Source organism: Branchiostoma floridae, chromosome 9 (genome assembly GCF_000003815.2).
Source record: "Branchiostoma floridae strain S238N-H82 chromosome 9, Bfl_VNyyK, whole genome shotgun sequence".
NCBI classification, from domain to species: Eukaryota; Metazoa; Chordata; class Leptocardii; order Amphioxiformes; family Branchiostomatidae; genus Branchiostoma; species Branchiostoma floridae.
Window position 1 is genome coordinate 7,551,504 of NC_049987.1, and position 26,330 is coordinate 7,577,833.

At 40.3% G+C, this 26,330-nt stretch overlaps 1 protein-coding gene across 2 annotated transcripts; it reads right to left on the reverse strand.

Moving 5' to 3' along the window:
- Positions 1–1,331: 1,331 nt before the first annotated feature.
- On the reverse strand, positions 1,332–26,290 carry LOC118423073 (transient receptor potential cation channel subfamily A member 1 homolog). 2 transcript variants are annotated; one of them, XM_035831034.1, is made up of 25 exons: positions 25,860–26,290; positions 20,757–20,928; positions 20,063–20,151; positions 19,510–19,683; positions 18,638–18,856; positions 18,156–18,249; positions 16,880–17,075; positions 15,019–15,202; positions 14,501–14,608; positions 13,905–13,993; positions 13,600–13,746; positions 12,863–12,974; positions 12,311–12,447; positions 11,819–11,940; positions 11,583–11,653; positions 10,008–10,199; positions 9,081–9,380; positions 8,597–8,737; positions 7,436–7,636; positions 6,969–7,172; positions 6,355–6,423; positions 5,772–5,948; positions 4,823–4,984; positions 4,058–4,128; positions 1,332–3,571 (listed from the first exon to the last, which is right to left on the reverse strand). In XM_035831034.1, exons 1-25 carry the CDS (start codon positions 26,169–26,171, stop codon positions 3,544–3,546), a joined length of 3,771 nt encoding a protein of 1,256 aa, XP_035686927.1. In that variant the 5' UTR covers positions 26,172–26,290; the 3' UTR covers positions 1,332–3,543. The 2 variants fall into 2 exon arrangements, with proteins under 2 accessions (XP_035686927.1, XP_035686928.1); XM_035831035.1 differs by lacking the exon at positions 4,058–4,128 and having other exon boundaries at positions 25,860–26,288.
- Between the last annotated feature and the right edge of the window lie 40 nt (positions 26,291–26,330).

Sequence of the window (26,330 nt, forward strand, 5' to 3'; positions counted from 1 at the left end):
AGATTATCATAGGCCAGAGGAGTTGGGCGGCCTGTGAGTACAGTATGCGGCATGCAGTAGGGCAATTCCTGCTATTTTTCCAGTGATCTGTGTGAGTCTTGTAGGTTCTTGGCACACAATGCCTCTTTCTCTCAGGTCGTGTCACCAGTCATCTGTCATTTCTGACATGTATTCAGGTACATTCAGGTAAATTATGTATTTCAGCACCACCTACTCTGTACAATCAGGCGGTAGCTAATCAACCATACTGGAGGCGCCTGCAGCCCTGCATAGTTTGTGCCTTACTAAGGCTTAAGTCACATTCCCAAACCGGGGCCCGGCCGGCATGTTTAAAGAAACGAAAAATTGAAATGTATACCTAGAAATATATCATGCCAATGAATCTTATTTTGGCACTTTGTGTATTTTGAAATGTTTCATATAATTCTTTTTGCTCCCGAAAGCTGCCCGACGGGGCCCCGATTTGGAAATGTGACCTACGCCTTTGTGTTGATGAAAAATAACGTTTATGACACAATGTTCCCTCATACCGTTGTCAATTTCAGTGTAGAATTGCTATATTTCGGTTCAAGATAATCTGTGGCTAATCTTCCATATTGGAAGCGCCCGCAACCCTGTATAGTTTGTGTCGTATTAAGTGTTGGTGAAAACTAAATTTTATTGTTCTCAACTTCAATGTAGCATTGCTTTATTTTAATTCTTGACAATCAAGTTGCTAACTTTCCATGTTGGAGGCGCCCAACTGCATACATGTAGTTCGTGCGTTTTTAATAAGTCTCGGTGATGAATGACGATCGTGACACAAATTTTCTCTCTTGTTGTTGTGAATGTCGAGTGGACTGTTTCCTATCCCCGTGAAACGGGAGTTTTGTTTCGGTGAAGGACAATCAGTGGCAAATCTTTCATATTGGAGGCGCCAATAATCTTGCAGAGTTTTTGCATTACTAGGTATTGGTGGAAATAACGATTGTACACTAAAGATATTCGTGGTAACATGAGGTGGAGGATATGAAATAAAATGATGCGGAACTTGTATTTGTCATTTGTTCCTGCGTGTGTAGCCTCTTTTCTTGAAAAGACAAGTGACTCAAACTACATCTGATATGTAAAAATAACTTAGTCTTGACTGAGTTTTATGACTATCATGGCGAAATTGTTGTTCAAGGAAGTCAACTATTTTGCAGAGTCCAATTTCTGAATACGAGAGCGCAATATACTAAAGGCAGAAACGTGAATGCAACTTCCGACAATCAGTAGTGTATGATTTCCTTTATAACGAATATGTGACTGGACAACAGTTGAAAGCCCTTACATAGTCAATGACACACAACTATCATTGCAAAGACACAAAAGTCTTTTATTAGATTCTAACAATCACATCAAATAATTTACGGCCTTGGTCATACAGACAAAAACACTTAGACATAGGACCTCTATGTAGACTACATTCTATAGTCTATTGACAACTATAACATTGCTTCTTTTAAATATAAATTTGTTATTATTTCAAAATGTAACAAAATATTTCAAGAGATTTAATATGAAATGTTCAAACCTACATTCCTTTTAAGATGTTGTAATATTGCATTCAAGTGTTTTTGGAGTAAGGTAGACAAATTCATATCTCAAAATTGATGGTTGGGGGGGGGGGGGGGGACATTTGCCCAAACTAACAAAACATTCATGGCAGATAAAGGTACTAAATATCAAGTTGAACATATTCTTGAGATCTTATAATATATTTCTTTTATAAGTTGCACATATACAAAATTCAAGGCTCTACCATATGCGAAATATAACAAAATTCATAAGTCAAAATTCATGACGAAATATTCTACAACTTTCCCTAAATATATCATGTAATCCCAACCAAAGATTTTGGAGAGTTTTTTGTTAACCTATGTTGCTTCACCACTATATTTTTTTTATATTAAACATCTGGTGGTGGTGCTAACTAGAGCAGATACTGTAACATTTGAGATTTGCTCTATGAAGATTTGCTCTTTGATTCTGAAATTTAAAAAAAATGTAATGTTTGTATTCTCTCTGCTGTTGTAGACCATAGTGTGACCTTTTCTGTTCAATTTTGGTAAAAAATACTCCTTCAGAGTATAAATGTCTACTGTAGGTTTATATAAAGTTACCATTAAAAACTCACACAATAGAGCTGTGACATTGCGTAGTGTGAATTGTTCAAAGGTCAAAGAGAGGTCTATTGACCTCCCCTGGCCAGTAATACATACCTGAGTTAAAATTCTGTAAAAAACATACGTTGGAGTTGGTTGACACACAGAGCAATCTGGTGAACATGGTGAGTCATAAAAATGTATTAATGATCTTTGTGTCAAATGGTTACAACTAATTTTCAAAATCTTCCAAAATAATGGAAAACTATTTCTTTCATACAAAAAGACCACATTTGGTGGCAGAATAAGAAATTGCCACCCAGAGAGTGTGGTACTTTTGTGTAGCTTGAAGATACTCTCCAAGCAGAAGTTGGTGGGGGAAAATTGTGGCCTTCTCATCATGTGCCTGAATATGATAAGAATATGTTCTGGCCTGTTAGAGCAAAACACACTCTTGTCCAAGAGATGAAACATTTAACCTGGCATAAACCACTACATGTGTACACACTCTAAATGACTTATTCTGTAGCACATCACTTGAACATCAAGTTTCCTTACTTATTCCTCTGAGAGAGCGCAAGATTCCTTATCCTTATATAGTTGTCTACAGTTCCTTAGTTTCACATAAATTTATCTGTAGTGACTATAAAAGCAGGCTTGTCAATGTGACACATAATCTTGCAAGCTTAAAACTTAAAACTAAATTTTATCTATATGTCAAACACACACACAAATATTTCTATTACCAGCATTTACCTTAGTTTGATTATACCAAACAATTACTGTTTACAGAAAATCTAACATCTTTTCTTTGGCATCCATTTTCTTACGTGTTTTCAAATCTTTAAAACAATTTGTCATAATGTACAAATATTTGAGGTGGGTTCAAAACAGCCATAATCACAATACACTCTTTACAAATAAAATCCTCAAAATAGCTTCAAAACTTTAAGAAAAAAAATCTGATAATAAACCATGAAGTAATCTCCCCAAATCTTCTGCTTTTCCAATTGTACTATCTTATTCTATCACTTTTCTAAAATGGTAGTGTATATAAATTGGCCTGGGGCGGGCGGGGGTTGGTTGGTTGTCTGTGGGTGAGTGGGGTTGGGATTGGTTTAAGACAGGAATTTACATCAACAAATGAATGTAAATATAGTACGTTTATTACTCACACCACTACAGGATTAAATTGCTTTGTACATGCAGTGAATGTCGTATAAAATACAGAGTCATGCTGAACTTTGGGATCATAAGTGGACCAAACTCCTGCGTATTCGTACAGATTAGGTACATCTAACCCCATGCTTTCCCACAATTACATAGTATATGATAGGTGGTGATGTTAGCTAACATGCCGGGGAATTTCCAAGGCATCACTTTTCTTTTGTCCTTGCCATGCCGGGGCGTGACTTCATCATACGTTGTGCACCGTCCTTTTCAATCTGTGAGGTGTGGGTAAAGCAAAACAAGACAAAACGCTTCAATACATGCAAACAAACAAGGGGATGTCAAACAAAAGGAATGTCATGCAAACAAAGGGAAAATTAATTTATTTAAACACAACATCGGACAATTTTGGCATTCATCTATGAGATGACAATAAAGAAAATAGTTCTGATAAAGATGTGGAAAAAGAAGGAGGGAGTGCAAGAGGGATGACTGAGAGCTGTAGTGTGAGTATAACAAGCTGAATGATTATTTTAGTCAGGGAGAATAAACAGACATTGAATAGGACACAACTGGCATGTTTTTGCCACAGTTGTCCAACTTCAAAATTTGAAGGAAGAATTATTGTAAAAAACAACATCCTGTTTGGTGACGACCAAGAGAAACACTTTTAAAATCACTATTTCATACCCTTTTCCACATTCCTTAACACTCCCATGCATAAGATCACCAAAGTATAAAACTACTTCACGTTTCCAGACCTGAAGGCATGGTACACATTTGCCATAGGGTTGATACTCTCATGTCTTCTCCACCTCACTTCATGTTCAATCTGTCCGAGGTGTAAAAATCATTCAATATTTCGATGTAAAACCACAATTAGTGACATCTTGAACCTTGACCACCTTAGAGATACTCATACTTGGAGCTTGTTTTATCGCAAAACTGGTTTAATCCCATTCTTAAGGTGCCAATCAATAGTATGACTTGTAGGTCGTGTGCACTTGGAAGACAACAACTACAACTAAGTTGCACGTACAGTTTGATTTTCAAGATCAATACAAATTCATCATGTTTATCACCAAATTTCATTGTTCACCTCAAAATAGAATGTTCTTTTATGAAAGCCCTAATAGGATGTAGTTGTTGTCTTCAATGTTAAAAATACACTACACTACCAGCAGACTAGCCCCCTGCTGTAGTGCTTGCACCTATGTGTGGCCCCAGGGCTATGAAACGGAGATGGGTGCTGGGCCCACATCTCACTGATGTATGGGCAACTTTAGCTTCAATGTTGAACATCACAACACCTGAACCCCGGTAACACCGAACCAGTCAATCTCTTTATTTCACCTTGTCTTCCTCGTACACTTTGATAAGCATATTCAGCACCATATTTCAGTGCTCATCTCAAAATAGAATATTCTTTTTCGAAAGCTCTAAGGATGTAGTTGTTGTCTTCAATGTTTTACATCAGAACACCTGAACCCCTGGTAACACCGAACCAGTCCATCTCTTTATTTCACCTTGTCTTCCTCGTCCACTTTGAGCCCTGAATGGTCGACCAGTGCGTTGAGCAGCTCCTCCAGCCGGTCGTTCTGGTACTTCATGTTCTTGACTCGGTACCGAAGCTCGTTCACCACACCCATCAGTTCCTCCTGCTGCTCCTGGAGCTTCTCTATCTCAGTCTGACAACAGAAACAACAGCACAAGAGATTCATATGTCTGTTCGATTTTGGAGCTTTTCTATCTCAGTCTGACAACAGAAATGACAACAGAAATGATTCATATGTCCTTACGCTGTTGGAGTTTTCTATTTCAGTCTGACGACAGAAAAAGCAACACAAACAATCTATGTGTCCTTTTACACTTACTCAGAGTTTTTCTATCTCAGTCTGACAACAGAAACGGCAACAGAAATGATTCATATGTCTACTTGCTCTTGGAGTTTTTCTATTTCAGTCTGACAACAGAAATGACAACAGAAACAGTTCATATATATATATATATATATGTCCTTAAATCACTGTCCTTTTACTCTTGGAGTATTTCTATCTGGGTCTGACAACAGAAACGGCAACAGAAACAATTAATATGGTCTCAATAAAAGTACTCAAAGAAAAGGTGAACATTATTTTATCTTTTCAGAGCCATGCTCTTCTCAGTTTGACAACAGAAATGGCAACACAAACGATGGATATGTCCTTATGCTCTTGGAGTTTTTTTATCTCAGTCTGACAACAGAAACAATTAAATGGCAGAGACAGTTATCACAATGTGACACTATCATCTAAATTGTAGCCTGAAATCCATCCTGTTATAACTCTGTTCCTAGCTAAGGATACGCATACCACACATGCATACCAAACATACCCACAGAAATGATGAACTGTATTGTATCATGTCAGTGCTGAGTGCCTGTAAATGTCACGATAAATAACATACGATCATGTCACGATAAATAACATACAATACCTTCTCTGGGTTGAGTGCCTTTGCGATGGCTTGTGCAGATGTTGCACTGTCGGAGAACAGCCAGGCCTTCAGGGCAGTGGTGTGGATGCCGTTGGGCCTCATCGTCTCCGACTTTCTCACAAACCTCTTACGGATGAACTCCGGAAGGTTCTGTTCCACATCCAAGGTCAAGTCCACCTGGGTAAGGGGTTAGAGAGTTATATTTCATTCTATTTCTTACTTGACCTTTAAAGTTCAAGGTCACACAGTGCTGGGATGTCCAAGGAAAGTGAACTGTGCTTCACTTTTTCTTTCTCCATTCAAACTTTCTATACAACTAATGGTTGGAATTTTGGTCTATGGGCGAGATTTACAAATGTTCACAACTTACACTGAATCAGTTCTGTACCTAAGGCAAAAAGGATTAAAAATGTAATATAGTTTTATTTTTTTCATGTCAAAAATCACTCCCCCCCCATTAAAAGTACTTCTTTTGACTTGGGTCCAAAGCGTTTCTATTGCTCAACATTGCACTGATAATGTCAGTTTCCACAAAAAGCAGCCATAGAAATCACGGGTGGGTGAATCAAAGTACTCCGCAGACCTGCATGGCCAGTCTCTCCAACACAGCCTCCTCCTGCACACCTTTGATGTCATCTACAGCCAGACCAACCTGTGCACAGAAAGGTTCAAGATTTCAGTCCCCAATTAAATCTTTATTTCATGATCACTTTACAACTTTTCTTTTTAATTTACCTTTGCAAATAGGGAAAATGAGGAACTCATATCTCTTGTAAAAGGAAAAATATGTTACAAACATAAGATTTACTACTAGTAGAAGACTAAGCGCAAACTTTCATTGTACAGAAATTGTCTTTCAACAATATTCTGACATGAATAATTTTCAGATGAAGAGCCCATGACATCAGCTCAAAATACCAGACAGGCAGAGGTTAGGCTCTGGCTTCTTTTGGACATCTTGTTAGGTGTTTTTTTTCAGTCTTTCTACTTTGTCATTTTTCGTACATATATGCTGTCTAAAATAAGTCTAAAATAAACAGAAAAGACAAACTTACAAATTCCAATAGCTGGCAAAACACCTAAAAGATGTCCAAAACAAGTCAGAGTCTAAAACCTCTGCTAGGACTGCAGAATAGGATGTTTTTGACAGGAAGCTCTTTATCAAAAAAGAAGGGGAGTTCTTATAAACAGACTTACCAAGAGGTTCATGATGATGATGGAACCAACGATCAAGAACACCACAAAGATGATGTAGGTGACTGGTCCGTAGAACAGTTGATCTGAATACTCGGCTAAATCTCCTTTGTCTTCAAACGTGTGGAACATGGAGTCAAACTCAAACTCTCCGATCATCATCACTGCAGTCTTCACCAAGGAGACGTCCACAGTTCTGAATGAGAACTGCAGAGATGTGTGGAGAAGAAAAGGGTTGGAATATTGGATCAGAGAATGAGATTTTCTGTTTTAGATACATGTTTGCTGTATTATAAGACCCTAAAAACAAACATGTACAATGGTTCTGAAAAAAAAAATTCAAGATAGAAATGATTTGCAAATCATACTTCATTTCCATTTGTATGTAACCATTGAGTTCTCAAATTCTTTCCAATCCTCTTTAAGTGGTGACTTTTAGTGAAAAAAAAGTGAGAATCATTTATCTTCACCTGATTGGAGACCAGTGCGTAGAAGCACAGCGCAAAAGCCACAACAAACAGGAAGAAAACCACAGCGAACTTGAGGAAGGTTGTCAGGATGTCGGTGAACATCACCACGTAGATGCCGAACCGCGGGAACTTGCGGATGAAGAGGATGAGGTCCATCCATGCCAGGAAGATGGCGACAGCTCCGACCTCCCACTGCCAGTTCTGAGGAATTGGAGAGTTGCATCAATCAACTGTGCACCTTCAACCATATGTACACAGCACAAAGACCAGATTAATTGAGTATCATTCCTCCAGTACAGTCAAGGATGTTAAGCCCCCTTCACACGAGAGTACGAATGAGCCGGAAATGGCCCGGAATGCCGTCAGAATCAATTTCTTTTTTATTCGTGGCAATTCCTTGCAATTCGTAGTGTGTTCTAACTGCATTCCAGCTAGTTGTGCCCGTTCTTTTGTTTAGCCTGAAAGTTTTTGACATGTTAAAAACTGTCGAGGTGCATTCGAAGTGAAGAAATATCGAATGGCATTCATAGTGGATTCTAAGTGTATTCTAACTGCAGTCTGACCGCATTCCACCACATTCCAACATTATTCGAATCATTCTTATCTCATTCGTTTGAGAACCGAAACAGCAAGCCACCTCGAATCCTCCCGAATGTGGCTGAATGAATATTTGGAATGCAGTAAGAATACACTACGAATTTAAAAGATAGAAAAGAATTTTTTAATTTGACGGCATTCTGGCTCATTCCTTCTCGTGTGAAGAGGATTTAAGGCCCATTTGGAATTCCCACATGAATGGCCCCGAATGTGGCACAAATTTTGCAAATACTTCATTTCGGCTGGTTCTGCTTGATTCCTGCTGATTCGGTTTCAGTGTGAAGGCCCTATTACATATGCACCACCTGACTTTCTGGTGGTCCATAGATAATTTTGCCCACTATCACAGTCATTGAAAATCCTGTTTATGGCAACCACCTGTCCATATTTGTGGACCATATTTGTTCCCCAAGTGTTCTTGGGCAGTGCTTATTGACTGTACAAAGGAGAAGTTGACGTTTGTTATACAAAGGATGGTGAAAATAACCAATTATCCAAGTTCAGCACATAAAGTAGGACATATCTTCAGTTAACATATTACATGTATTTCTGGTGTTTTCTTACCTCTTTCATGGGCTGAGTTGAGCTGATCCAGTCTTCTGCCTTCAGGTCGATGACGAACAGAACAGACAGCGTGTACAGCGTCCACTCCAGCAGGTTTTCTACTGTCAGGTAGTCTGACCGCTGAACGAACATCTGCACCACCTTTTGTAAACAGCAATCATAGGGCTGGTCAACATCCTTCCAATCCAAAGGTTACGAATACTGATCATTTTTTAGTTTTATGCAAAAGGAAAGGGTTTAGTCTGAAATTACAACTAAAACCTGATACACATTTGCAGAATTGATATGAAGCAAATACATGCACAAGTAGATAGTTTAACTGATGTGTAGATAGGTTGACTGAGTCATGGAAGCACAAAATGCGCTGGACACATTCATCTTAAAATTTGTGATGGAAATCCTGTGATAATTACTAAGACTAAAGGTAGAGTAAAAACAATTATGAACATGACCTATCATTAGCATGGATACACCAGAAAGCTACCTCTTTAATGATATGGAAGGCTGCCAAGCCCAATATAATGAACTTTCCGACGACAGTGAAGACCAAGATGACAGAGGTGTTGTTTGTTGACCATCTTTCCCAAGATGCCTGGGTTTCATTGTCAGCGGAATCAACATACGGCGGTCGAACGGTGACCAGGTAGCCGGTGAGGAAGGTGAGGAAGAGGAGATAGAGGGCGAGGGAGAAGTAGTAGATGTATCGCCCATATTTGGTCCATTTGTGTCGCAGGAGGCTGGTGGACAGGGGGTGGGCCAGAAGGTGCTCTCGCTTGGAGATAACCTGGAACAAGTACATGTTTGTACAAGAAAAGCAATCAATACAAATAACAATCAGATGAATAAGAATTAGGTGTTAAATCATGCACAGTCAAACCTGTATACAATGTAGGTGACCACCTCTACATACATTGTAAGCTAAGGCCACGCCAATCGATTTCCTTGGTTTTCGGATTTTATAAATAAATGTAGCAAGCGGACATCATAAAAGCAAAGGGCAAGAAAACTGTGACTGTATTCACTCCATAAAACTGAGTGCACTAAGGCACAAAACTGGTCCTCTGGCATTGTTTTCATTATGTTTTTTCCAGTTAAGCATTTTTTTTCAAAATATGAGAACCAACAAATTAAATTGGTATGGCCTAATCAAGGTAAAGGTAGTTCTATGGCCATCTGGGCAGTGGTTTGTTTTACACTGTGTCTAGAGCACAGTATTGGGAGGTGGAGACCATCCCTCTCCATTCACTGCCGTCTACCTCTTCAACCAAAATCATTTTAAGCCCTTGGTGGAGTGAGGAAAGCAACTTTTCCTAGAGCACAGCATCAGCTGCATGTCAGGGGATTTGAACCCAGGACCTCTGGTTATGGGCTATAACCGTTATGCCAATGCAATGCCTGTACTATGTCTTACCATTATCTGTAGAGGGTGGTTCTTCTTCAGCACATTGGAGTCAGTTGAGTATGCCTGCACCCCCTCCTTCACATAGTTCTCCTTGTCGTAGACCTCGTTGCTCTCACCACTCATGATTGACATCTTCTCGCTGTCGATGTCCTGAAGCCATGGTGCGTACATGTCATCCAGAAACTCGTAGTTGAAGGTGATCTGAAATAAAGTGTTGGTGAAAGAAATATTGGTGTGAAGACTTCATAACTAAGTCTCTATCTTACAATTTGAATGCAAAAGCAAGATCCGCTAGTCTGGGTACCATCCGGGAAGTAGTTCGCTCCTATTTTCGCTTTTGCTACCTGTCTGGCGGACTGTATATTAAAATCTTTTGGTCGTGACGTCAGTTAAAGAGCAAACTAAGAAATTACTCTTGTGCGATGACAACAGGACCTCCTGCAAGCGGACGGACGGCATTTTGGGTGCTGGAACACCTGTTCAAATGGGCGCTTGAACCTGTTCCCGATGTTAACATGCATTGGCATAATACCGGTCATAAGCCTTATACCGGTCGATTAAAAAGAGTGGAACTTAAAGAGATCTACACATGCAACAATAGTTATTTCTGAGGTATGCACACTTCAGACATCTAGGTGTCCAATACATAATTTATAAAGCATCGATAACAATGCATTCGAAGACAACAAGGCCAAAAGTTTTCAGGTCATTTTCGGGGCAGGCGAGCTCGTCGTGGGACAAACACACTGTCACCTTCATCGCCAGATTTGTAGATAATAATCACATGTGCTCACGACACAAGACGAGCATGATTCAACAGCAATCTTGAATTTCTTTTGGTGACCTACAACTCGTGTAAAAGTGTGAGGAACCGTTGCATTATCGCCCGGATCTACGGCTGAATGGGTCAAATTGAACGTACGCCGCCATTTTCCCGCCATTTTTAATGCTACGGACAGGCGGGACAGCAGTAAAGTTTTACGTCATAGCGGTTGTGACGGACCAAAATTAAATGAAAATTCTTGTCAGTATACGCCCATTTTCTCATGACTTTTTGTATGCTCATGCAGATTTTTGTTTTGTGCAACTACTAACAGGAAAGAAAGGAACAACAGAGGATGTATAAAGGTACATAGCGGCAGTTAATTGTGCCGTGTTTCGTTCGACCGGTATATTGCACCCCCTTCCAACCACGCGCCCGTTCTCCGTGCAATTCCGCGGTGTGTTCCAATTACGATATTATGTTTTTAGCAGGACCAGAGAGACAAAATAATTTACACAGAAGAAGTGGCAAAGGTAAGCTGTAACAGCAACATGTAACTGGAGAAAATGATGCGTTGATCATTTGCCAAATTAGCATTGCTTGAGAAATTGCAGTAAACCGACCGGTATTATGCCAATGGATGTTAGCCATGTCAAGACAGAATGGCAGAGAAGCGACTGCCCATAGTGTATAACAAAATTTGGAGCATGAAGCCGCTGTAGTGTATGATAAATGTCGGAGCAAACTACTATCCAGATGGTACCAAGGCTACATTAGAGGAGCTATATTAGAGGAGCTAAACCAAGGGTAACATCTTGTACCTCATACTTCTTGTGTTCAGGATTCAGACCATTGGATGTGGTACACTTGTTGAAGACGAGCTCAGCAACCGCTACACAGAGGGAAAGTCCAACATTTCAATTAATTAGCTGGAATAACTCACACATGTAGTTTTGTACAAATTTTGTACCTTACAATAATACCAGAGTCCTAGTAGAACAGACCTTATGACTGCAGTTACGGCTGTTATGACTTTAGAAGACAGAGAATAACTCACATGGCATCTTCCGGATGAGTTTCCTCATGGGAGTGGTCGCCATCCCTGTTGCCAGATCAGTTGTTTTGTTTCGCATTGCCATCTCCCAGTTTTCATCATTGACAATCACTGCTGCCGTGTCCCTACAAACCATCATAAGTTGTTGCAACATCAGCTCTCATATTTGCACTGGGTTCCATAATACCACCAAAAAACCTTGCAATTTCTAAAGATTGTCTTGAATGCCTCAATACCTAAAGTGTATATATTAAGGACAACTGATGCTGCATTTGTACAGCTCTTTAATTCATTCCAAATTCTTCTCTCATGTGGCAATATTGAGGCATCTGGTGGAATTTTGTGAGTTGATGTTATCTGGTAGCTTAGTCTGTTTTCTTGTTTGTTACTGTAACTCAAAGATGACTGAAAACTTTCATATAATCAATATCAAATGCTTTCTACACTTCTTTGTTTGGCCATTTTGGATACCGGTGAGCTGATTTATGTACATACTTGTGGCCATTGTCTATGGCCAGGTCCAGACAGTTCAGACCAGCGTCGTTCTTGAGGGCGATGTTCGCGTTCCACTTCAGCAGGAGTTCCACCATCTCCACGTGGCCGCGGGAGGACGCCAGGTGCAGCGGAGTAGTCTGTGTAGGATCACAAACACGTTAGACTGGATCATGGCTTAGAAATAACCATCAGTTAAACATCAAGACTGCAGTTAGTCACCTTTCACAAAAAATCAACTGGTCAAGATCCTTCTTGAGGAATTAAGAAATTAGGAAGGCAGTGTGCTTAGGCCTTAGAAAAAAATGATGTGCTTCCGGTTTCCCAACCAAGCCTAACAAAAAAACTGCCGACCCTAGCTTTAGCCTTGTTTGGGTGGACTGTTTGCAAGGGAATTAACATTTTTATTTGACATCTAAGTGATGAGAATGCCTACCTACTTTCCCTATTTTTTCAGGACTGTGATTGGAAACACAACATTAGTTTTCATAGGCCTTGGCAAGATTACAAGTTGTTCTACGAGATTACAAAATGTTAGTCAACTAGTCTACATGCCTTGGCCTTATCAGTAGGGTCCACAGGGGAGTCGTCATCTAGAAGGGCCATGGCAGTTTTGGTCCATCCCTCTGCTGCTGCACAGTCAAGCGGGGTCCAGCCATTGGTGTTTCTGTTAGGAGAGGGCACTGTTATATGTGAAGCCCACTACAGCGTGTATTCCTCATGTTATATGTTACAGTCAACAGAGGGTTACATTATTTGTAAAACAGAGACAAGTATCATGTTGTTGGTGTTCCTGTTAGGACAGGGCTCTGTTATACATGAAGGACACTACATCATGTACAAATATGACCCTTGTCATAGTCAACAGAAGGTGACATCATTTGTAGAACAGAGACAAATGTCATTGGAGTTTCTATTAGGAGAGGGCACTACTGTGCATAATGCCCACTGCAACATTGTGTTGAAGCACAGACACAGTCAGCAACAAGACATAGAAACATGAACAACTTGACACACCTACATAATTTTATCTACAGCAGGTTTCATTGTATGTCAGACAGAGACAAATCTTATGCCAGCTGACATTAACAGCTGTAAAATTCACTATATACTGGGTCTTGAAGGGTCTTTAAGTTGACAAATGACTCCTTGGTAACTCCGGGATTAATGTCAGCACGAGTGGTTGTAATCCCTGGGCATAATATCCCTGGCCACGGTTTGCACAGAATTGAGGGGCTTTGCCCAGTATTGAATAGATGTAGATGTGTGAAAACTTGACTATATATACACACCTGGCCTCGATGTTGGCACCTGCCTCCAGCAGCACCTGCACCACCTTGGTATGACCTGCGATGGAAGCCAGGTGCAGCGGTGTGCAGGAGTTCTCGTCCTCCCCGTTGATAATGGTCTTGTCTCTCTTGACCAGTTCTCGAACCACCCTGACAGGGAGAAGTGGGGATACTTAGTATCTTGAGTTTTTTCTTAAATCTGTAGCTAAATAAACTCAGAATAAAGGCATTGAACATGGTCTACAATGCATATAGCCTGAATATCATCCTGGTTAGTTTACTGGGGCTCCCATACTCCCCATACTTACTTTGTCCTGCCACTCTTAGCTGCAAGGTGAAGTGCCATCTGCTCTTCTTCATTCTTGGTATCAATGTATGCACCCTTGTCCAGCAAGGCCTGTAGAATGAACGTCAGAAAGAATCTCTATTAGATTTAAAAATTAAAAAAAATAGACTTAATTTTGGAGTAGTGTCGTAATTTGCTAAGTTGTAACTTAAGTTTATGTGTCGACAGAGCAGTATTCTGTATTGTACAAGTGTACTGTAGTATTCATTGTTGTTTAGTTACTTTGCACAGAGTCTTATATTATTAGTCTGTATAGACTGACTGACAGTAGTGGTGGGGTAAAGGAGGTGTTTACTGTGTTTAAAGTTCATGGTGGGCACACAGACTGTATCACTGAACAAATTACATGCCATAACATACCGGGTTTGTACTGAAGAGTACAAGCTGTTTATCTGTACAAATCTAATCACACCGGAATGGACCTCTACTCTTGTCAATAAGTGTGGTGGGTTCTTTAACATGCTCGAGGCATGTCTCTTCTCAAACATAGGACCTCCATTTAACATCCCCTCCAAGGGATGTTCCTAACCAAAGCTATGTTGGTCCTGATATCAGTACCTTCACACATCCAAGGTACCCCTTCTCAGCTGAGATGTGCAGGGGGGTGTTGTCGTAGCGGTCGGACTCTTCCAACAGGGACTCTGCCAGGGGGTGGTCCAGTAATACCTGCAACAACAATAAAATGTTAAGTACTCAAAACATATATACATTCCTCTAAAGAGATCTACATGTTCACAAATCATCAGTGATGAGAGCTGGAATTTTCATGAAAATGTTTCATATGATCATTGGGTTGTTTTGCACTGTATCTAGAACACGGTATTGCAAGGTAGAGGCCATCCCATTCCTTCAACCACCTTTTAACTTCCCAACCGAGGTCAGGTACCCATTTTTACACCAGGGTGGAGTGAGGAAAGTAGTTTTAAGTCTCTTTCTCAAGGTCACAACTTCTGGCCAGGAGTTGAACGTGTGTCTGATAGCAGAGCCATTTGGATATTTGAAGGCACAATCTGGTTTGTAACAACCTCTCACAAAAAGTGAATTTTCATCTAAGAGAAAAATTGTGTTTTTTCTACCTGTAGAGCATCTAGCCTGTCCTCCTGTGCTGCCCAGTATATGGCAGTCTTGTCATACTTGTCCACAGCGGCGATGTTCGCCTTGTTGTCCAACAGCATCTGGATTGTCTCCACGTGGCCCTCAGAGGCTGCCAGCAGTAGTGGGGTGAAGTTATCCTTCTCCCTCCTGTCTACCTGGGCACCCCTTTGGCAGAAAGTATTAATATTAGTATAATTATGAATTTAAGCTTTGTGCTTCTCACAAGCTTTAGACTGTTGTTTCATGACTTTTTCTTTCTTGGTTCTTGCTATTGACTTTCTACAGTAAATCAGCACAATGCAAGAACTTGTCTATTGTACATTTATTTTGTGGATATGCAGCTTCCTGACCGACCGGAAACAAAGAGTCCTTTACAAAGGAGTTCACTCGGATTGGTCAGTTACTACCTGCGGCCTTCCGCAGGGTACGGTCCTTGGTCCACTGATATTTCTTGCCCTTATTAACAACGCCAGTGTAGACGCCTTAGCAAGAAGGTGGAAATTTGTCGACGACCTTAATCTAGCAGAAAGCCGGAAAATCAGCGTAACCTCCAACCTCCAAACCGACCTCGACAATCTCGGCACCTGGACAGAAAGTCATAAAATGAAGCTAAACCCAAAGAAGTGCAAAGCAATGCACGTTTACTTCTCTAAAGTCCCCCCGACGCTACCACCTTTATCTATCGCTGGTGAACCACTGAACATAGCCAAAGTCGTTAAACTACTTGGCTTATTTGTACAAGCGGACCTTGGCTGGCAAACTCACGTTGACCACGTACTGAAGTCAGGTAATAGGAAACTATTCCTGCTCCGACAGCTACGGCGTCTCAACCTTTCTCAAGAAGACCTTCTCACCTGTTATAAGACCTTGGTCCGACCGGCTTGCGAGTATGCCGTCGCTGCCTGGCACCCGGGACTCACAAGAAAACAGCACGAGAGAATCGAGACCATACAGAAAAGGGCTTGCCGGACAATACTAGGCCCCGCATACACATCCTACTCAGAGGCATGCAGCGTTCTTAACCTACCTACACTAGAAAGCCGACGCCGTCAGCTGTGCTACAAGTTTGCCAAACGCCTGCTACATTCAGAGACTTTTCGAGACTGGCTACCTCCATACCGCGGTGAGATCAGCGCCAGAACTACACGGTCATCACAACTACTGGACACTATCAAAACCCGTACAGAGAGATACAGAAGAAGCCCCATCCCTTACATGACGAACCTTTTAAATGAACTGGACTCTTGCGATATGACTTCTGACTTCCCACTGTTTTAAAGTTGTAAGGTTGTGCATCTTGCGACCTTGCATTAGTGTTAAGTGATGTTTGCATAGAAATCACAAGTGTTGAATCAGATTTACAGTGTTTTGGATTTCTCTTCTCGTGCAATATTGACGTGCAATACTCAAAAGTGCAATATGATAATTATCACTTACTTTGTTAGTTTATAAATTCTATTGTAAACAACATTGCGACGATTTCTCACTTTTAAACTTTGTATACCGTGTAATATTTAGTGTGTGTGATAATTGTAAATACTCACCGCAATTCAGTCACTACAATGACTGCAAGTGTGATATGTTGTTTGTAATCGCTATGTCTCTATGTCAAATAAACCATTCATTACTTATGCTAAATGTTTTTTAGCAAAAATGATGAAATGTAATCTTTCTGAAGATTTTGTGTGCTTTGTATCTCTTCCCTAACATAGTTTTGCTTTCGATGTAATCACAACATTGAAATATCTACAGTCTCTATATTTGGCAACAAATTAAGCCATTTTCTTTATCTTTACTTATTGATGTTTTCATTCACAACTTCTGACAGAATAAATAACTCACTTCTCCAGCAGGTACTTGACCACATGTGCATGGTTAAAGCTGGCAGCCTTGTGTATAGGTGCCTCCTGGTTGACGTTCAGGGCATTGGAGCGAGCGTTGTGCGCCAGCAGAAGTTTGACAATGTCCAGGTTTCCCGACACACAGGCCAGATGGAGCGGTGTGGCGAAGTTTGTCCGAGGTCTGTTCACATCAGCACCTATAAAGAAAATAGAATATGAATCATCATAATATTACTACCATAATGGTATTCAAGCAAGCACCATAGTATTATTAGTGAGTGTGACATGTGCTCAGTCTCCTGAAAAACCTTTTACAATACGGTGACTTCATTTCCTGGTTCAGCAAAAATATAGTGATGATGGCTGTTTCTTCGTATCCGAAGATCAATGGTAGGCAGACAAGGTTGGTTAGACGACCAGTCTGCCTGGCCTGAACGTGACTTTGTTTTTAAGGTGAAGGAGCGGTGTGCACTCCCTTCTCCACCTTCTCCACCCTCTCGTCTACTGGCGCACTAAGTCCTACAGGGACAGAACTGTTTGCCACGTAAGACGGCCCCAGCAGATGCAGGTTTATTATTTGGAGTTTCCGTCTCCTAGGAGGACTTCCGACCAAGGATGTAAGGGGTTCCTCCTACCCCTGATCGCGCAACTCGTGTATCATGGCAGGTGCGTCATGCCCGAACATGCCCCTAAGGCTTGTCTCGACCACAAAGCCCCAACAAGGCCACTAGCCGCAGCTAGATACTCATTTACACCTGAGTTAAGTGAGGAAAGTCGTGTAAAGTGCCTTTCCCAAGGGCACAAGATCGGTGACACAGCAGTCGGATTCGAACCCGCCACCTCTCGGGGTCTCGAGCCGAATATAGTATAGTAATGGAAACACCATTTATAAGCTCCTGTGAAGCTGTTACCACAAAAACTGCAGACATAAAAGTGCCATAAAAAATGTCAGTATTACAGTATCCTACATGTATCAAAAGCAAACCTTTCTACTAGTGTGCATATCAGTGTTCAGATCTTGTACCATCAATCTTGACATACAAAAACAGATTACAAATTTGTGCCCAATGTACTGAAATGAGTCTTACGTCTGCGGAAACAAGTACAAAGGACCATGTAACTTAAAGAATCCTGACGGAGAGGAGCAAGGGGCCAGTCCCTGGCCTAAGCACTTAGGCAAGCAGGTAGGCAGGCAGGTACATGCACAGTCCAGCTCTAGAAGCCATTGGTAAAGTTATACAAACCCCAATGAACACATACAGGAATAATGTGCTTACCTTTCTCCAGGCAGAGCTGTACCAGCTCCAGCTCCCCATTGTCCACTGCCATGTGCAGGCAGGTGTTCTCATCATTGTCCTGGTCAGTCACCATCTGGGGTGAAGAAAATTTTGGATAAGTCTTCATTTGGCAAAGCAGAAAGCTTTAGTCTTCACTTTTATGCTGTAAATAATGCATCTTCATTACTATAATAGCTTTACTTTACAGTGTTCCCAGAAATTTTGTAGAGGGAATATGAATATTATTATTTGGGGTTAAGAAACAAAATCTGTATCCTGGGAAACTTATGAAAACTATAACGAAACTAACTGGCTATAACGAAACTTACTGGCCATTCTATTACGCATTGTAAAACAGGTGGTTTGGTTGCACATTTATGGGTAAAATAAAGCTTTGTTCTAGATGAATTTTTCTGAAATTTATTATCTTTAAACTCTGCATGGTTTTATACTATTTTTCAAAAGTTTTCCTGACAGCACACCTGGGATATGGTGACCCAGCCGTCCAGTTTCTCTGCAGCATCAAACAGCATCTGGGCGAGCTTCAGGTTCCCAGACTGGCAGGCGAAGTGGAGAGGTGTCAGCAGTTCCTCCTCACACGCACGCAGGTTCGCTCCGGCTGCGATCAACATCGCGCCGATCTCGTTAGACTCGTGGATGGCGCAGAGATGGAGGGCTGTCATCTCCTGTTTGTCTTTGGCCTAAAGGAAAAATAGATTGAAATTATGCTAACGAGCACACAAGGATGGATAAGAGAGGGGAAAAAAGAAACATAAATTGAGACAGATTGAGTAAATGGGAAGCATAATGGGAAGAAATTCCTGATTTTAGCTGTGTAAATCTTATTGAAGAAAAGTGACTAAAACTCTTCTGGGTGTTACTGCTAGGTGATGGGCTGTATATACCATTAATATTGTTATTGCACATGTAACATCAACCCTCATAATTCCACCAGGTGCCATAATACTGCCATATCAAGAAAACATTACTATAGAGGCCATCTCAAGATTGTTCAACACCTGAATATCTGAAGACAATATACCTCAGGATTACTGATGCTGTATTGGTACATCATGTGTGAATACTATGGTACCCAGCACAAATATGAGAGTTGATGTTATATGTAAACCAAGTACTGTAAATGCATTTAAGTTTGCGGGAATTTCATTTCACGTTAGCAGGGAAGTGGAATGTTTGCAGTGGTTTTAAGTTTGTGGTAGTGCTATACACTGTTGTCACATACTGTAACAGTGTTCATGGTGGTTTTAAGTTCTCTGTAAGACTGCCTCGTGAATACTGCCAGCATAAAACCACCACGAACAATTCTGCATTTACAGTAAGTTGTGATTCTCACCTCGACATTTATTCCCTCACAGCGCAGCAAGTCTTGTGCCGCTGTTGCGTTGTCCCTGATGCAGGCGAAGTGCAGCGCTGTCTGACCGTAGTAGTCCTTCTCGTTCACATGGACGCCCTGCGACACCAGGTACTGGATCACGCTGTCCTGCTGGCTCAACACTGCCTCGTTGATCTGTACGGTCAGAAGAGAAAAGATAACATCAAAACCAGTTTCTTTCACCCATTTTCTTGACATTTGTTTTTAAGTGAGCTTGCTATTTTAGATGGTGGCCTGAACTGACAGCCCCATGTATGTTGGAGCCTCAGTTATTACCCTCAGGTGTGAAACCTCTCTTGTAAAAGAAAAGCATTTATCGAGAAGAATAGGGGGCGTAAGAGGTAGCAAAGCCACCTTGCAGTGCACTAGCTTCCACCTTGAGGACAACCTACCTTAGCTTGTGCATACAATTATTGTTGGCATTAATTTCATGACAGTAAATTAGTATTCCATTATTTTGTACCTTATGAAGCACCTTTCACGAAATAAAACATGACGTAGTCGAAGCACACACCTGCTCCTCTGACTGCTCCCTCTTCAGCCTCCTGAAGCGAGCAGCAAAGTGGATTGCCCTGGTGTCATCTTCTCCTTTACGATTCACATCTGAGGAGCAGGAAGATGAGAAAACCATTTTAGTCAAATGAGGAAACACATTGATCGATCTTGTCCTCTATTTTCACCTAATTCGTTGAAAGTTTAGGTTAAAAATGTGTCTGAAAAGCAAAGAAATAAATTGGTGTGGTCTTGTCAGGTAACAATTCCTCAGAATCAGGGTAATGACTTAGAATCTAAGTCCCATGTAACATGTATAATACCTGCTTCAGACATATCTGCGCTGCTGTACATGTTACAGAAAAAGTAGTGAATTTATGAAGTATGGATCCAGTTGGTAGTTATTAAGAAACCATAAATGTATGGTCAGATGAGTTAGATATCATAGGTTCATCTGACCATACATTCTCCTATCAAGATCTGATCATGAATCATGAGGTCTCCACTTTTTGTGTGTATGCATGGCCTCTAACCACGATGTCAGTCAATCATAGAATCGGCTTTTAGTTTACCTGAAGAAAACTTGTAGGTGATTCCCTGATTGGCTGGCAGCTGGTTAGATGTCAGCCAATCAGGGAAGTGAATATCTCAGGCCTCGAGCAATGCTCTAGGTAGAACAGTATGCCAAAACCTAAAAGAAATTTGTACAAACTGACCTGCTCCATTCTCCACCAACAGCTTGACCATTTGGTAGTCGTTGTTCCTGGCGGCGTAGTGTAGCGGACACAGCTTCTCCTCGTCTAGTTCGTTAATTTTCTTCCGCTTCAAATTGCCGGAAAAGCGGCTCAGCACTTTCTTCACAACCTCTTCATCCCCATCTCTGGCAGCCTACATCAAAAACAGAAATCATTGCTAAACTTTTGGAATGACATTTGTTCTTACAGACGCATTGACTTGAATCAGATGATTTTCAAGTGCAGGGCTTAAAACAGTTTTTCCTTTCTACGTAATGCTAGTTCACCTTATCAGTGGAGTAATGTATATCCGTTGCTTTTAAAAATGGGGTATTTAGGCACATCAAGTCGATGGGTGGTAGTTTTAAGCTGCAATATCCTGAAAATATTGCAATTTGAAACTAACGTCTGTTAGGATATCCCCAAATACCCTGTTTTTAATTTAAAAGCAAAGGATAACGGTTACCCAACGGATAAAGGTGAACTACATCATAGTACATGTAGCCTTATACCTGCACTGGAGCAGGTAACATGTATAATACCTGCTTCAGACACATCTGCGCTGCTGTTAGTGTTACAGAAAAGGTAGTGAATTTATGAAGTATGGATCCAGTTGGCAGTTGTTAAGAAACCATTAAAAAAAATCTTGGTTTGTCCAAGGACGTTATATAGCATCCTTGATTTGTCATTTCACCCCCAGTGGTAAAATTCAGCGCAGCAAATAGAAACCTACAAACATACCCGGTGCATTGCTGGTGCAGGTTAGGTATTGGTACACATACGTTAATAACAGACTCTCGTACTACACCCATATTAGTTGTACATACAGAACTGTGGCATTTTGAGCGCTAGAATGTCAGCTTTAACACTTGCCAGGAGGCAGCTTAGCGTCATGGAAATATCTTATACCCCTAAGAAATGTCAAGACTTAGTTGAAGCCTGAAAACTAAATCTTTAATGGAACATATGACTACTTGTTTAAACTACTACACATAGTCCAAGAACCATAGTGGAAATCTTAAGAATCTATGAGAAAGGTCAACACTTAGCTGACATCTAGAAAGCAAAAAATTTGCAGTCAGTTCAAAGCCTTTCCTTATTTCATTTCAGACTGCACAAAGAAGACAAGAAAGCTCACAAGCCTTGAACTTTGCTCACAACACCTGCTAACACACTGACTGTTTTAAAGGCTCCAGTCACTCCATGGTAGATTCCAGAAGTTCTTCAGGAGTTTTAAGCGATTGTTTTTACCTTACCTGAAGCACCAAGTGGTGAATATCTACCTTCCCAGAATGCATCAATACACATCCAACAGTTCACACTCCAGATGGCTTACTGTGGCCCACAATCATATGGATTTCTTATGTTACCTTTCAAAATACAGCATCTAGTACAATATTATCAGTATATTTTTGAATTCTTGAATTGTCAACAGACTCAATTAGTCCACGAGAACGTCTTGATCTTTGGTACTTTCCTACAACTTTATAAATTGTGTGATAAACATTGATGCAATATTCAGGTCAAAAATTGTTCCCAAACTTCACCAAATAGCAGTGTTTTTCTCAAAACAGCATTAATTGATGATGCTATACTACTTGCGCATCGGATAAACACAAAAGCACTAAAAAGCACCCATGGAAAAGTAAAGAAAATGATATTTGTCGACAATAATTACAAAAACAATATATCAAATATAATTTTCTTTGCTTTCCCATGGGTGCTTTTTGGTGCATTTGTGTTTTTCTGATGCGCAAGTGGTATGATATCATCAATCAATAGTATTATCAGAGAAACACTGCTGTTTGGTGAAGTTTGGGCACAATTTTTAACATGAATCTTTGCATCAATGTTTATCACATAATTTATTAAGTGTTGTACAAAAGTAACAAAAATCGACATTCTCATGGACCATTTGAGTCTGTTGACAATTAAAGAAAATAAAGATTTGCTGATAATATTGTACTAGATGCTGTATTTTGAAAGGTAACATAAGAAATCCATATGATTGTGGGCCACAGTAAGCCATCTGGGGTGTGTATTGTTGGATGTGTATTGATGCATTCTGGGAAGGTAGATAGGCACCACCTGCTGAAGCACTTTCAAAAAATTCAGATGTCCAACTTACAGAGAGTGTTGAATGTACCCTCTGACATATTTGTTTTCTACACACACAAAATTTTTTATTTTAGACTGTTTAGGCCACACCAATTTAATTTCTTGGTTCACGGATTTTTTCGTAGAAAATATGGAGCGAGAGGGCGAAATAAAAATAAAAATAAAAATTGTAAAATGGTTGGGGTAAAGGTAACGACTAATCCAAAACATAAAGAAAAAAAGTTTTCAGCGTGAAAAAAGTACAAAAACACTATTATTGTACAGTAACAGCACCTGTACCCACACTTTAAGGAGCTTATAATATAAAGGCCAATTTGCTACCCCAGAAAGTTGGTAAATGGTTTCATTAATGGTGAAAATTTGCTGGGTGGTAATTTTTATTTTTATTTTTTTTTCCAAAAAATAGGAGCGAGCGAATCCGTGAACCAAGAAATTAAATTGGTGTGGCCTTACCAAAAAATTTTGGTATAAGAAAATTCTAGCAATGACAAGGTAGACTATTCATAAAGTTATATGCATGTTGAAATTTGAATACAATGTATTACTGATAACTATAGAATAGCACACAACTGCAATTTGCTAAGTCAGGACTGAGAACTATTTTGGCTTGAATCCAAGGACAAAGCCCTACAATTACAGCACAACTGTTCAGTGATTCTTCCAAGTGGAATGCAATTGAAAGGAAGACTATGCTTCTTGATTCTATTTCTGATCAATTATTCATGACAATTGAACGGACATAACACAATCTACATAATGTATTTGCAAAATTATGAGCAATGGATTACATATAACCTAGGCCACAGGGCACTTAGGTCTACATATTCTGTAAATTTTCAGACTGTTTGTCAATACAAATTTTGCTAATGGTTTCCTTTAAATAACAGGTCAAACAGATATACCGAGCACTCAAGATGATTAGATACAGCCACAGGTTATAATGGGGATTATTCACATGATGACAAAAACAGCTTAACTGGGCTTATGCTTATCTGCATTCTTGTACATCTTTATATGAAACAAACTGTTTTCAATCATTTCTAATTGAACACCTGTCATTACGCTATTTAGTATTTTCTCTGGATTGTCTCTTCTCCTATTTGCAATTTGAAACCACCTGCAACTGCAAACACTGACTTGATGTACTATGTACATTATTCTTCAAATGTGACACATTTGATTGTGAAATTGTTAGCCTCGTCCAAATATTGTCCTATCTACTTTGCACAGATTAAATCAGCATATCTTTCCGGTAATTTTCTTTGATGTTTAAATACTAAAATGTGTTTACATATTTGTCTTGCCCTTGTTGCTGTACAAAGCATCCACAAGCATGCCTATACAATAGCCAAGGCTATCTCCAAGATCTGTCCATTCATTGCAGGAGGGATAAAACTTTGATCCGGTCCGTAACAAAAATCTGAATTCATGACATGAATTGATGAAAGTGTACTTTTGTGAGCTTATAACGACAGATTTGGTAATGAAAATCAACAACATGGGCCCCAAAATAATGTGAAGGAAAGAAAACAATACAATTCTAAAGGTAAAGACAATGATATGGTGACAGTACCACCTTAGTTTGTTTAGGGACAGGTTCTTATATTTACCGCCATGCCTTTTGGACTCCCAAAGCAAATTTGTCAGGGGTGTTTTTCACTGGTTACTATGGACTCAGCACATTTTTGTTGAGTCACTGATGGGTTACAACAAAACATACTAAGTACCCGCATTCACTCTTAAAATGCATATGATTAAGTATGTCAACAATCAAGGATGCTTCGGAAAAAAAATATTCTATAGCTTACAGGGTGGGGAAAGCTACATGTGTACTAGGCCATACTTCAAAGAAAGCCTCTTGGAATTCTCATTCACAATGTGTGAATAGAGTGGAAAAATAACTGAAAAACGAATGCCTGAAAATCATTGGGTAACTCACATTTCCCACTTCAATTCACTTCTAAGTTGCAATGTGAATGCCGGAGGTAAAATGTAACAGGTGGGAATGTAAAACATAACAGGTGGAACTAACGGTACGGTGGAAACAGGTTTGTCTCCAGCTTTAAATTAAAGTCCCAGTCTGTGGGAGCCCATATTGTAAATTTTTAGTGTGAAATCTTTCATTTTGATTCAAGATTAGGAAAATACATTTTCATCAATTTCATGTTGCGACATTTACCCATTTTTGGGACAGATGAGATGAAATTTTGTCCATCAAAACAAGCAAATTTCCATCCTGGCATGGAGGAATGGGTCCTGGAGACAGGCCTGGGCTCACGCAACTGACATGTTCAAATACAGGGAAAATGAGTTACAGTAATGCAAATGTAAAAATAACTAAAATGAAATGATGGCATAGAATGTTTTGGGTCATTGTAAAATAAGATAGATGTTCAGCAGAGCATTGAAAATAATTGCATTTTATTTTTCAAATTTTGTTTTATGGAAAAGCTAAAAATCACAGTCTGTGGACAGACAACTTGAGTTGACCATGGGTTATCCAAGCTACGATATAAATTATCATCGAAAATTATAAATTATCATTGAAAAATCATAAGTGAAAACGATCATAAACAGGAATCCATAAATCATTTCTTTGTATTGTAATGATGATATAACGTTACTGATATAATGTAACTGACATCAAAGAAACATGTACTAAAACTATTACAACAAACAACCCAAACACTAGCCTTAGCTGACTGCGCAACACAATACAACACAATGTAAACAACACCAGACTAATAAGATTTTTCCCACACAAATTTGGACCAACAATCCAAATAAAAAAAAATCCACAAATATGGCAATCGCGGGACTTTACGAAGCCAGTCTAGCTACCGTATGGAAACTAATAACATCCATGTTACGTGTGACATGTGTCACAAACTTGGAAAGGACAATACAACATGTAAAAACACCGTTATGTTCAGGTATGGTGAGGATGTGGGGAGGGGGGCAACGTACCTGGTGTAGAGAGATGTTCAGGGCTTCCGCGCTCTCCCACCGCCTCAACCCTCCGTCTGGCTCCCTCTCGGGCCCAGGAGGCCTGGGATCATCGATGTCGACCACGGCCGGCTTGCCGGGCGACTCCTGCAGCTCCATGGCGCCGTTTTCCAGCCCGGCCAGGTCCCCCTTTAGCGTGTAGGACCCCGACATGTTGTGAGGCCAAGCGCCTGGTACGGCGGACGGGTACACGATCTCTACCGGGGGGAGTTCCGGACTAACCTCGCCAGGGGTCACACGGTTTCCCGATCCTCCCGTGCTCGGCCTACTCATCAGCCTGAAACGGTCCACGATGATCTGTGGTATCTGTGAGTGCTTACATGCCCGTAAATTATTCACCAGGACCTGCTATATTGTTTGCCATCAGGGCGTGTCCAGTCCGTGTAAAGGTGTTTTTGTGTACTACAGGTCATCTCCAGGTAGCGAAGATAC

Excerpts from the sequence above, each read along its gene's own strand:
- LOC118423073 (XM_035831034.1), bottom strand. The coding sequence starts at position 26,171 with ATGAGTAGGCCGAGCACGGGAGGATCGGGAAACCGTGTGACCCCTGGC. Across the intron at positions 12,975-13,599 it reads GGTGCCAACATCGAGGCCAG|AAACACCAATGGCTGGACCC; the intron begins GTGTGTATATAT and ends CTCTCCTAACAG. Across the intron at positions 10,200-11,582 it reads CTGAACACAAGAAGTATGAG|ATCACCTTCAACTACGAGTT; the intron begins GTACAAGATGTT and ends ACTTTATTTCAG.